Source organism: Podarcis erhardii, assembly GCF_964252035.2.
Source record: "Podarcis erhardii genome assembly, chromosome: 8".
Lineage (NCBI taxonomy): Eukaryota > Metazoa > Chordata > Lepidosauria > Squamata > Lacertidae > Podarcis > Podarcis erhardii.
The window spans coordinates 37,672,106-37,685,242 of NC_138499.1; the positions used below are offsets into that span (position 1 = coordinate 37,672,106).

At 43.1% G+C, this 13,137-nt stretch overlaps 1 protein-coding gene across 3 annotated transcripts in view; it reads left to right on the top strand.

Moving 5' to 3' along the window:
• The first annotated feature begins 394 nt into the window (after window positions 1-394).
• The window catches only part of TOX (thymocyte selection associated high mobility group box), a 189,299-nt gene continuing 176,556 nt past the window's right edge, over window positions 395-13,137 (top strand). The window contains exon 1 of one of the 3 annotated variants that reach the window (XM_081874366.1): window positions 395-1,263. In XM_081874366.1, coding sequence (XP_081730492.1) covers window positions 1,141-1,263 — 123 coding nt within the window. In that variant the 5' untranslated portion in view covers window positions 395-1,140. Of the gene's footprint in view, window positions 1,264-1,950; window positions 2,093-13,137 lie in introns of those variants that run through there. The other 2 variants (XM_081874367.1, XM_081874368.1) reach the window with 2 other exon arrangements.

A 13,137-nucleotide genomic window follows, 5' to 3' on the forward strand; every position in this document is an offset into this window, starting at 1 on the left:
CTCTGCAATTCTACACTTCTAAGCTGCAGGCTAGAGCTGCCTTGAAGAAGTTCAACTCTGCACATGCTCAGAGGCTCTCCCCTCTCTTCCACATTGCTTCCAACGGTCCAAGAGCAAAGCTAAACTACTGGGGACAGGCAGGAAATGGGGGCCCAGCCTTGCTCAAACTATCTTAAAGTCCTGGCACCCACCACCCACATTTTCTCTCTTCTTTTAATCGTCTCCTGTCTCCCCCCACCCCACCCCCCTTTTGCCTCGTTTCCCCTTCCTTCTTCCCACAGAAGCGCGGAGATGCCATAGTAACTAGCCCGGGTAAGGGCAGAAGTGCAGCAGGAGAGTTGGCAAGGGAGGCCCGGCTGGCGGGCGCCACAGCGCCCCCTGTCTGCGCTCCGCGCGCGCTCCGCGGCGAAAGCAGCAAATGGCTCTGGATTCGCGAGCTCCTTTGTGTGGAGCACACTCGCAGCGAAGCGGCCGAGGCGCACGCCGGCTGCCTCCTCTCCGCCCTGCCGCCAGCGACGCGGGGCAGCCCTGCCGGAGCCGGGGGTCCGCCTCAGTCCGAAACTCAGCGGCTCGACGGTAGCTAGCGGGGGGTGGTGCTTTTTTCCCCCCGGCTCTCTCCCTTGACTCCTCTCGAGGCGGGGAAATAAAGACCTCCGAAATAAAGCCGCTGCAAAGAGAGCGGAGAGAGCGACGAGAGGGCGCGGGCTGGGCAGGGAGAGGCGAGGGCGCCAACTCTCCTCAGGCGCAGCGCGGTCCTGGGCTGCTTCGGCGAGCGGCGCGTGTGGGGACAACGGAACTCCTCGAAGTTACCTGCCCGGCCGTGAGAGAGAGAGAGAGAGAGAGAGAGAGAGGAGGCGGCTTTTGCCTCAGGTAGCCGTCGCCGCGCCCGGCAAGACCGGTGCTTTTCGGAAGAGTTTCTCTTCCCTCCCACCAGCCCTTCTTCTCTTTTACGAACCGCAAACGGATGTGAGGCGGGGAAGGTGTTTCTTTCCCACCCCGCTCCTGCTTCTCCTCAGGCACCTCAGCTTTCAGGGGTTTCCCCGCCCCCCGCTTTCTCGCTCCCTCTCTCGTTTTGTTTTGTTTTGCCTGAACGCCGACACGAAGCGGGAAGACGAGGAGTTTGCTTGATGTTTTAGTGCGATGGACGTACGGTTTTACTCGCCGCCGCCTCAGCAGCCGCCGCCACCCTCGCAGTCCGCCGCCGCTCCGGAGACCCCTTGCCTGGGACCTTCTCCCTGCCTGGACCCCTACTACTGCAACAAGGTGATTCGGCGTGAGGGGGGGGCGGGCTACCCCCACCCCACCCTCTTCTTTCCTCGAAGGGAGTTTGGCTTGGTTGGCAGATGGCTGGGCAGCTTGAGCGAGACTTGGAGCGGGGCAGGTTGCAGGCTGGAGCCAAAGGCACCACCAGCGCCCTGTGTGTGTGTGTGTGTGTGTCTGCTTGCCTTGCCGTTGTGCAATGTTTGTGTTGTGCGCGACGGCGGGGGAGGCAACTGGGCGCTTTTGCGAAGCCCCTCTCGGCCTGTTGTGTGTGGCCTGGGCGCCTTCAAAATGCAAATCCATGAATTGGCCGAGGGAGGGAGGGAGGGGGAGGGAGAGAGAAAGCCGCCTCGGACTCGCCGCCCTTACTCGTGAGTAAGTCCCATGGCAGTTTATGGAGAATCCAACGTAGGGCAATGCTCCCGGGACTGCAGCCCTGCCTAAGCGCAAAGTCTTTTTTCAAGTGCCCCCCCCCCCACGCTTGGGATGCTCATGCGGGAGATTTAAATTCACCCCTCTTTGGGGTGTTACTTTAGGGGAGGGAGACTCGAAGGACACAGCGTGGTCAGATCGCAGGCTGGACAGAGTTGGGGTGGGTGGGTGGGTGGGGGACTGGGGGGGGGTTTCCAAATTGCAGAAGCGTGGCAAGTTTCGTATCGAATAGAAGGAAGCCCAGAATCAAACTGCACCCATACCCTTTATAACTTGATTCAGCGCCATCAGAACAAGTTTTCTCCTAAGTAGGAAAGACGAGGCGGAATTTGCAAAGCCCTGGGCAGGGCAGAAAGAGAGTGGAGTGTACTGCTCAAGAGTTTCGCGGGACTTATTCCAAGTATGTGTGCATAGGGTTGCAGTCCGGGTCGTCGTCTTCTCCTGTCTGGTTTTGTGCTACAATCTTTAACGCTTAAGGCTTCTGCCCCAGAACTTCAGGGCCACTGATTCCTTATTTTCCACATTCTTTTTTTCTCCCTGGCTTCAGCCAGCTGCTAATACTACTATGCATGATGTGCAACTCCCCCCACCCTCCTCTGTTGTAGAATGGGCAGTGCTGGCCATAGGAAATAATCAGGAAGTGCAAGCTTTCCAAAACACTCCCCCAGGAGGGGAGAGGAACAGAACTGCGAGCAAGCATTGGTAGTAAGATTTGTTTAAACCTGGGTGCCTGTTAAGCTTTTGTTTAAGCGCATAGTCTGGAAGGCTGGACCTTTTGCAGGCAGCACCAGATCTTTTTGTGCATGTGCCATATAAACTCCTCATCTGACTAATCAGCACCTGGCTATTCCTTGCTTGTTGGTGATTCTGTGCTTGGTTTGATTTGCAACAGAGAAGGCATTAAAGATGCCCTTTTACAAAAGGGGAGTGTGTTCACTTTATGTTCGAAAGTGGAGTGTGGGCATAAGCCCTGGGGTTTTTGTCTGTTGTCACCGGTGTGTTTGTGTTTAGGAGCTATTTCAAGTGTTTGTCTAAGGCAAATTGCACCTAGACATAGTGCTGTAAATACAGACTTCTGTTTGTTTTAAGAACACAAACTGTTGCACTGTGATAAAGACCCATTCACTTTTCAGGAAATATTTCCTGCATGATATCATCTGTCATTCATTATTTGAGGAACCCTGATGAGGACAAGACTTAAGAGTGTCCTAACGTCTTAAACTTGGAGCTTGATGGCAGAAATTCATTAGGTAGATTTGTGTACAGTGATCATCTGGGCTGCAGCACTTGGACTTTTAATTGTTACAATCAAGTAAAACCCTTCCTTTGAAAAAGTTACCTCTTTTATAAAGAAAGAAAGAAAAGACTGAAGTTTGCATAGCAGGAATGAACCCTGTATATGTGCCAGGCTGTTCATGCACTGAGGCTTCTTAAGTATTGAGCAATGATGATTATAGAACTACTTTCACTCTGTGACTTGCTACTATAAAATATAATCTTGATTATCTTTTATTGTGAATTGTAAGCGTGCCATGCTGAAAAGTAAAGAAGCATTGGGTAGAATTAATGACATAAGCGCCAAAGTGCCTGAAGAGCCATTTGGCAATGAAAACTGGACGAACGGTTATTAAATCTATCAGTGATTTAAAGCTTCAAAAAGAAGGTAATGACTTGAATACACATTTCGCTCATCATACTCAAGATGGTGAGCCAGATTTAATTTAAAAGTTAAATGCTTTGGAAAATCAGGAATTACGTTAATATATTAAATCATTTTCCAATTAAGTGCTTTAAATCATTTTGGGTGGCTATCATTTCTGATTGAATAAATTAATTTAGAAAGCTTCCCCCCTTCTCTGTTTGCCCTATATTCCTAGTCAGTTTTTTATTTGCCCCCCCCCCCCCGAAAAAACCTGGTTAAGTCTAAGCATAAAGAAGCAGACTTCTTTTGACTGTGAAAATGAGGCACTCTGTTTAACTTAGTCAGGACTGATAATGGATTTCAGACATGCTCAGTTGTAAGACTTGCTCTGTTCTTCTTTCTTTCTTTCTTTTTCTTTTTCTAAGCTTAGGAATGACATACCAGGAATGTTTCTTGTAAAACAACATTCTTCAAGCAATGTATATCTCTGTCAAACAGCCCTGCCAATGACCATTGATTATAGAAAATGGACTTAGAGTAGCTTTGCTGGCTGGGCCCCTATGAGGCATGTGTTGACTGAACATCTCATTTTCCTCCAGTCCCTCAGCCCCATCTATCCAGGCTGATTAACGTTGTTATAAAGCCTTAACTTTATGTGTGCTGTTGTTCTTGGGTACAAAGAACATTTTTATGAACAGCTGTTGGATAATTTCCCCCCTAAATGCTGCATCATCTTCAGCAGATTTTATGAGTACAGATGCAATGGGAAGCCCTATAACCTAGAACATGAATAGCAGACATGCCTGTGTTCACAGTTTCCTCTGAACTTTCAAGCTGATTAGACATTGCAGGGCAAACTTGTTTGCTTTGTATAAACTGTACTATAAGCTGCATTTACTTCAGAGTGATCCCTTTTAAGCCAGTAGAGTGGATCACAGTCTTAAACTTGTTTGAAATGATTGGCAATCAATCAGTGATCCTCGGGTGCAGGTCTTCTGACATACAATGTCATAGTTCATGTGTCGTATAAGAGTTGGCCGTATCTACATACGTTTGTGGCGCAAGTTAAAACGAATCACCCTTGGCCATGTTTTAAATAACATACAATAGCATAGATCTTTCTGCTCTGCTGATTTTTCTGTTGGCTGTCTTTGTTTCAAAAGATGACTGAGGTCTTTATAAACTTAAAAATAATGTCCCGAAACATTTTAGTTGGCCATTGCCATGTTTTGCCTTTCTGCATAGTGTGCTTTGTACGTATTGTATTGGATCATGTTTCTTTCCCATCAAAACCTCAGAGGGAGAAAAGTGAAAGAACAATGCAAACAATGTTGGTTATGGCAACTGTGTGAGGTATCTCTTGTACAAACAGAGAGAATGGATGGTATGCTGCTGTATATAGGTCAGCCTCTGAAATAACATAGTGAAGCTCATAGGCTGGGCAGGCAGATTTAGACTTGAGGTAATATGGTTTACCTCTGAAACTTCCAGGAGAGCTGTTTAGGGATGGAAGCCTAGATCCTCATAACTTAAATTTCCCTGGAAACAATTCTGTTGTTATATGCACAGGGCATGAGCACAGCAGTAAAATAACCCACTAGCCTTCTGCTGTTTAGAGATGTCATGCCTTTAGTTTGAAGATATATCCATAAAAACCAGTATTTACTCCTTACATATACTGATTTCTTAAGTACTGTGAGTAGACGGTTGCTTATAATTTTTGTAAAGTTGCTGTTATTTTGAGCACAGCTGAACTGTTTAAGTATCTGCTTTAATATAATTTTGTTTTGACACTGGTAATAACAGAGATGCTGACTTATGCCAACAACAGGAGGGGCATAATGGCCTTTATGGCTCCCAGTAGCTGGCATTGCAGAATTATGTACGGATTTTCTCCCACCCCCTGAGATTTACTGGTAAATATATATATGCCCATGGCTCATTTGCTGTTTACTTCTTTATACTTGTCAATGCAGTGGAAAAATACAAGCTGATGAGAGAGAGAGAGAGAGAGAGAGAGAGAGAGAGAGAGAGAGAGAAACATAGACTAAACAAAATGGGGGAAGGGAGCAATGCAACATAAGGAAATGAGTACATAAAACTTCTTTGTGGGCAAGTAGTATTTTAAAACTTCTTTGTGACTCCATAGTCAGAAAACCATAGTATTTACAACAAAGATTCTTGTTAGTCTTTAAGGAGCTATAAGACTCTTTGATATCTATGTTGCAATCTACAACACAGTGCAAAACAACTACCCCTTGGGAAATGTTTATAGTGTGTATTTTACTATTGTATCTTTATCATGCCAAACCAAAACTAAAATTGAGCTCTTTATAAAATGTCCCCAAAGTGTATCTCTTTCACAAGCATGCTTTGTTTCTGATGCCTGGTAGTCAAACTCCTACTCCCCATTGAATTCTAGGAGAGTCCCTCAGGAAAACTCTAAAGTGCTTATGTAGCTAATATTTCGAGAAATTTCAACATCTGTGTGGAATCAATTGGGTGTTGAATAAATTTTGTTCTTTATTGTTTTCTTGAAAGGGTAGTTTTGGGTGCTCGCAGAACATTTTTACTCCATTTTTACTCTTAAAGAGAGAGAAACTGTGCTTGTATTTGTTGTGTTGATGTTTTTAATAAGCTTTGATACATTTTATGGTACCAGGTAATGGCCACTTCTTATCGTGGACAAATTAGATTGCAGTATTCCAAAGAAGCTCAACAACTTTTGTTCCCCTAAAAAGCTGAACAACTTTGACCTGAACCCCCAAAAAGGGGGTAGATCACTGCCAGTTTTTAACTCTGTGAGTAGATTACAGTCTCTTGGGAGTTGGCCACCCCTGACATAGTGAGTTAGAGTCTCTAATATGTGTGTAATAATGAGTGGCTCAGACCATCGCTTTACATATAAACAGTGACTTCTGCCAGTCCTCTCTTGGGAAAGGCCTGCACGAAACATATTCTCATGAATGGATTCAGCAGGAGCTCTAGATTCCCATTCATTGCAATTCTTATGCAGCTGAAATATTTGCTATGTTGACCATGTTGAACTAGGACATGGATGAGGCCCTTCAGATGCTGTTGAACTCCAGTTCCCATTAGCTCCAGCCAGTCTGTGGTCAGGAATTATGGGAATTGTAGTCCAGCAACATCCAGAGTCTCACAGGATTCCCAAACCCTGGTGTGGGGAAATCAGGATATATTGTGCAGCTTGACCTGTCACGGTTTGAGATTTTCAGCTCTTAGGTCCTGATCTTGAAAGGCTTGTGTCCTCTGATACCAAAAAGTATTAGATAGCACAGAGCTATTTTCACAGTTACTTTTTTTAACAAACAGACCACAGAGGTTTTGATAAGAATATAACCTAATAAAAATATAACATAATAAAATATATTTAGGCTCCCTACCAAGGATACAAACCTAGTAAATGAAATGCCATTGATTCCAATAGACTTTGCTCAGAGGCATGTCTGTTTAGGATTAGGGTCTGAATACTTGCATTAGGTGAGAGACCAGAATTCCTGAAACTCTATATCCAAGGCTGACACAATAGCACATACTGAATACTCCTAGCACAAGTTTTCCCCTTTCAATCAGGGTTTTACAAACTTTTAATAGAAAGTAGGCGTCCATTCTCTTCTATCCATGCTCTTTGTGTCAAAACATATAACGGTGGCAATTTCTGACATTTTTTTTTTTTTACAAAAGTGATGCTTGCTCTGTGTGGATGTTTTCATGAAGGAATTGTTATTCATTAAGAAACCTGTTATAAGCTGATCAGTAAATGAGGTTCTCAATGCAAGTGCCAATAAACAGTTAATTATAGACAGCGAGACATGGAATTTGGTTAACCCCAAATGAGATTTTTCTGGTGGTAACATTTCCCCCCTACAACATTGGGCTTGAAAATGGCAATCTTGTAATATACTCTGCAATGAAAAGTACATTCCAGTTTGGCAACAGATTAGACAAAAAATTCTGTTCAGCTTGTTGTCTGTGCTGCAGTGTTCAGCGTAAAGTGGATAAATGATCTGGGCTGAAGAGACATCTTTTGTACTTACATTTTAAATGCCTGTTTGTATGTAGTCCTTTCATGTTCTTTTGTGTATATATATGCAAATATATAGCTATATAGTTACTTTCTTCAAATCTACTTTAGTGTATAAACCAAGTGAAGTTTGTTTTTGTATAATTGCTGTGCTCCAACCTCTTGTCCAACCATTTGATTTTGTTGGTTGTTGGGTCACCAGTCTTGAGATGATTCTGAATAGCTTGCATATCCATATTTGTGTATGAAACATGTTGGATTACCTTTACACTAGAAACCAGTAGCCAATGATTAGCCAATTTTGTTTAAATTGATGCACACACTATACATATATATTGTAGCTATTGGCTGTGTATAATACATCTCACTAGTGTTTAAATAACTACATTGTCTCCTGGTCTATTTCTGAGTACAAATTAGTTACTGCCATTAAACAAACAACTTGGCATGATGGTACTGAAGAACTGCCTTCTTCCTCATGGACTGCCTGAATGGTGAAATTCTCCTTGGAGTTCCTTTGCCCACAGAACTGGCCCTGCCATTAGGCAAAGTGACATTAAGCTGCTTCAGGCATCTGATTTTGGCTGTCACGAAAGGGCAGCAAATTATTTAATTTATTATTATTATATATTATTATTTTTAAAGGGGGGGGCAAGGTGCTTGCCAAAATAAGTGGCTGTGGGTACTTTGCACCTTTGAAGCATACCATATCCTGTTCTGTCTCAGACAGCAAAATGTTTGGGACTGGCTTTGTTCTCTGAGTCCCCAGCCTTTGAAGGTAAGGTGGATGGTCTGGCCTTTTCTGTTGAAAGGCCTTTTCTGTGGTGGTGACTCAATTATGGAACAGTATCCCCAGGGCAGCTTCTTTGTGCTAGTATTCATTGTTTTTGTTTTGTTTTGTTTTGTTTTATCATGGAGTGAAGACAGTTTTATTTGCTCAGGCCTTTTGCATTTGGTGGTTGTGCTAAGGTACAACTGGTTGTTGTTCATATTGTACTGAATTTTTTGGTCAGCAGTTTAACTACGTAGCATGAATTAATCTGAAAGCCTTTTGACAGAACAGCAGGATAGGCAATCTTTGGAATAAGTGAATAAAAGTATCAGTCATTCCTGTCCGTATCACTTCTTTGGCTGGCTTGTCCCATAGACCGTAATGCCACTGAATACAACAGCAACTTGTCATGAGAAGCCCTGTATCAGTTTCTCCCCTCAGTACTACCACCTTGTTTATTCAGTACATAGGCCTTTCTCAGGACTGTACAAACCATACATTTAAACCACTGGGAGCCAAAGGCAGTGGTTTAAATGTAGCCACTGGGACCCTTCACAGAGCTACAGTGCCCAGTACCCTTAACAACCTATAATTCCAAGGATTTTTTGGGTAAGCCATGTGCTTTAAATGTGTGATGCTTACACAGCCTCTGTCTCCTTTGCCCAACATTCTCTGCTTTTCAGTTAATAGTCTTCCATCTCTCAGCCACCACATCCTGACTTTAAACCTCCTTCTTAGCCCTCTGCTTTGACATTGCCCAGCACTTCTGTCCTTCCTTCCTATCTTATCCCTCCAAGCTGCATAAGCTATGGATTGGCAACTGGTCCAGATACCATTGGACTCTAATGCAGGGGTAGGCAACCTAAGGCCCATGGGCCGGATGCGGCCCAATTGCCTTCTCAATCCGCACGGTCCGGGAATCAGCATGTTTTTACAAGAGTAGAATGTGTCCTTTTATTTAAAATGCATCTCTGGGTTATTTGTGGGGCATAGGAATTTGTTCATCGCCCCCCAATATAGTCTGCCCACCACATGGTCTGAGGGACAGTCGACCAGCCCACAGTTGAAAAAGGTTGCTGACCCCTGCTCTAATGTCTATCAGCCCCAGGTGGTATAATCAGGGATGAAGGGAGCTGTCATCTAACAACATCTGGAGGGCCACAGGCAGCTTACACTGGCATTAACTTTTCCTGCAGTGAGCCTTGTGTAAAGGTTTCAGTGATGTGAGCCAGATAATTTTCTAGTACTTTTATTTTCCATGGGAAATTTTCCATTTCTTAAATTCATTAGTAATGATGTCAACATCTAATACCATATTGGGCAAGCTTGGAAGCTTTTAACTTCGTTGACTAACTAGAACTACAATAAACATGCTAAATTAGATAACTATCAAGAGCATCGGAAAAAATTCGTGTGCAAACTGATTCTTTTCTGATGCATCGGGTGGGGGAGGGGCGATCCAATTCTTAAAAAAAGAAGCCCACATCACTGGAAGGTTTCGCTATTTTCCTTTCTTATCCTGTCTCTAAGCTATGTATTTCCTCAGCTAAACCTAACCTCCTAGAAAATGCCTCACTCCACACAACCCCAACCTCTCTGGGGCACAAATGGTAGGAGGGAAATAGGACAGGCAAAACAAGAACAACCAAAAAAACCTGTGTACTATTTGTATACTTAATTTGTTGAAGTCTCTTATATCCAATTCAGCATTGTTTTCAAAGGTATATAAGGTACTGGCAACATACAGGGATTTACTGTATGTGTAACTTGTGTCCAAGGTGGGCCAGTGCACAGTGGTGGAGGAAGAGGAGTGTGAGGGGAGCGCCCCGCCCCCGGCAGCATGACCCCCAGGGTGCCATCGCAGCTGCTCCCCCTGTCCGTGCTGGGCGCCCCGCCCCCCGCAGGTGACGTGCCCTGCCCCCAGGACACGTGCCCCGCCCCTGCAGGTGGAGCAACCCACCCCCGCCTGCTCTCCGCCACTGCCAGTGCATACTGTGGTTCATGTAATGGGTTTCTCAACATTCGGACGGAATGCCTCCATCGTGCATGTAATGGGCAAATGGTAGAGTCCTTCTTCTTTTCCTTATTGAAACTGATACTATCGAAAGAGGGATACACTGTTTGTGTGGAAACAGCAATACCAGGGTATAGGCATCTGCCTCACTCATTCCAGCTTTCTCTACCTGTGCTCACTTTCTCACTGTTTTCACAATAGAGGAGCATAGGACGCTATCCATATCTAGCATGCCTACTTGATTATTTTGGACGCTAGTCTTCCTGCTGTGCTCGAAGAGAAGTTGATGTCCCTGCTGTCATTAGATGGGGAAAGGGATTTGGTATAAGAACATGAATTTCATTTCTTTTTTCTGCTGTGGTCAGTGCTGATTGGTGTGTCATCTAGGGCAGGGAGGGTCAGAAGATACAGTGGGATCATCGTCTACTGGTAGAACTTTGGGTGATTTGCAATAGAATGGAAGGATTTCTGCCCCCTAATTGCTAAAGAAGAGCAATACACCAAAATGATCCTTCTCCAAGAATCATTAGACTGCTGAAGTGAAAAAAAGATTTGAATAACCAGGAATGGATTTTTGTGTGAAAGGACTGTGAGTTCAGCTTATTTCTGGTACTCAAAGCAAATCCTTGTGCTCAGTAGCTGCTCAGAGGGAGGCTCCATGTTCTTGGATATTCCTTTGGAGCAGGCTACACACAGAGGAGGATCACTTTGTCTAATCCATGTAGAATTTGATTTATAGTTATAAAACATACATAAAGGGAGAAAAGAACTATCATTTTACAGGTTTCTGTGTTATATATTGTGGTTAGGCTGAGTGGTATCCTGCGTGTTCTCATCCATTAGAGTGTCCTCTCATTCACTAGTTAGTTTCACTTTATAAGCTTAAAGATTTCATACTCAGGGTCTCTTAACAGTTAAGGCATAGTTAATCTGTGTGGGGTAGCCAACATAATGCCGTACAGATGATATTGGACTATAGCTCTGATCAGCTCTAGCCATCATGGCCAATGGCCAAGGATGATAAGAGATGTAGTCCAAGAGATGTATACGGAGGGCATCATGTTGATTACTCCTGATCTATACTGAGCAATCCTCTCTGGGTTAAGAACATAAGTAATAAGTAGTTACTTGCCTATGCTTTGGAAGAATCCCAACAACACTCACACACTAATATTCCTCCAGAAACTGAACAGTCTATCTTCTGCCCATCTCCACAAGAAAACAAATCTTTATATCTGTATGTCTTCTCACCCCGTTAGTATATGATGTTAAAACTACTGAAGATGTTTTCCTAAAAATCCACATCCCTTGCTCATTTAATAGTGGAAAATAAACGACCAGTTCTGTGGTTTTTCAGCTGTGAACATAATAAATGACACTATAGTTCTCCTTCTTTCAAGTTCTAGCATTGTGATACTTCAGTATTATATTCCATCGCCGCCACCCTTTGCGAATGCAATCAAATTTTTTGAATGGGCTATAATTCTTCCACTTTGGGCAAGGCCATCCTTACATCAGACAATAAATGTTTAATGTGTTGTATTTCTCCCCCCCCTCCACAAAGATACATGTATTGTAAAGCTTGTCAATTTATTTCTGGATCAGTCCAGTTTTTGTTGTTTACAAGACTTGCTTTCCATGGAAGAGGCTTCCAATGTTACAAAGTCCCTTTGGCAAAGAATAAAATTAAGCTGATACACATTGTGCATATCAGCCTCAAGTAGCATGCTAAAAAAAAGGGGGGGGGAGTAAATGTAAAATGGCAAGAAAAACTTTCAACAAAGGTACATTTTACATTTGGCAAATGCAGTAATTAAAATTAGTCATAGAAACCTACAGATAGTAGAGCTTAGCATCATAGCTAATGATTTATTTTATGTTAATGACTTTCTGCTAGGGCATAAAAGACTGCTCATAATGGACTCTCAATGCTCTATTCAGTTGCCAAGGATAATGGGATAATCTTCCCCAAAATTAAGCTTTTTTTGAAGTATATTATGCTGTTATTTTTCAAGTTAACTCTTCAAAATTTATTGCAGCACTAATCTTTCAAGACCTACTTGTATCCTTAATGGAAATGTGTTTTAGAAACATCAGGTTCCTTGCTCGTTAACCAGGTCAGTTAATTATGTTGGAAATGTTTCATTTTATGTTTAGTTTTATATTCTAGAGATTAATATTCATGAAGTGGAAGTCTTAAATGTGGTGTTAGATTCTGTGCTGAAGCTGTAGATGTTCTAGCGGATTGCTTAAGTGAAGGGGTTGGAATATAAAGCTTTTTAGAAATTTCCAACCCATAACTAACTGACCAGTAGTGAAACCATTTTTTCATTTTGGACTGGGATGTTTGTGGGTTCTTTTTTTTAAAGAATGTTGATAATTGGTTATAACCAACACTATATTTCAATAACAGATAATTTGCCTACTGAAGTTTGCATAATGTGCTAATCATGTCTAGTGGTTAATAAAGGCCTCCTCTCTCACTCCCCTGATGGCTATAAAAGGCTATTATGTTTGTGGCAGCAGTTCAGGTACAGCTGCTGTGTGTTAATAATGCATCATTGTCCCACTAATAAACACAGCAAAGGTCATCACCCTAAGCACCTAAAATACCTATTTTCTATCCAAAATATTTATTAACACCTTAAAAGCATATCTATTCATTTTAGTTAACTGTATGTGAGTTAATGACACTCATAGCTTCTTGTGTATCAAAGCTTTTGACTCCTCTGTTGTACTGTGGACATATGTTAGTGCTGTAGGTAATCTTTTACTGCTATGTTCCCTGCCCCCACCCTTGCCCATTTTAGCAAGCTGTGCAGTATGTGAAGACTGGTCTGGCGTTGTACAATTAACTAGATATGCTGCTTAGCAGTAATGCTTAGTTTTTAGGTGGCTTAGTTGAAGATCATAGGATAAGAGATCAGGCTGGTGGGATGAGGGACAGGGGCTTTTATACCGTTGCCCTATAG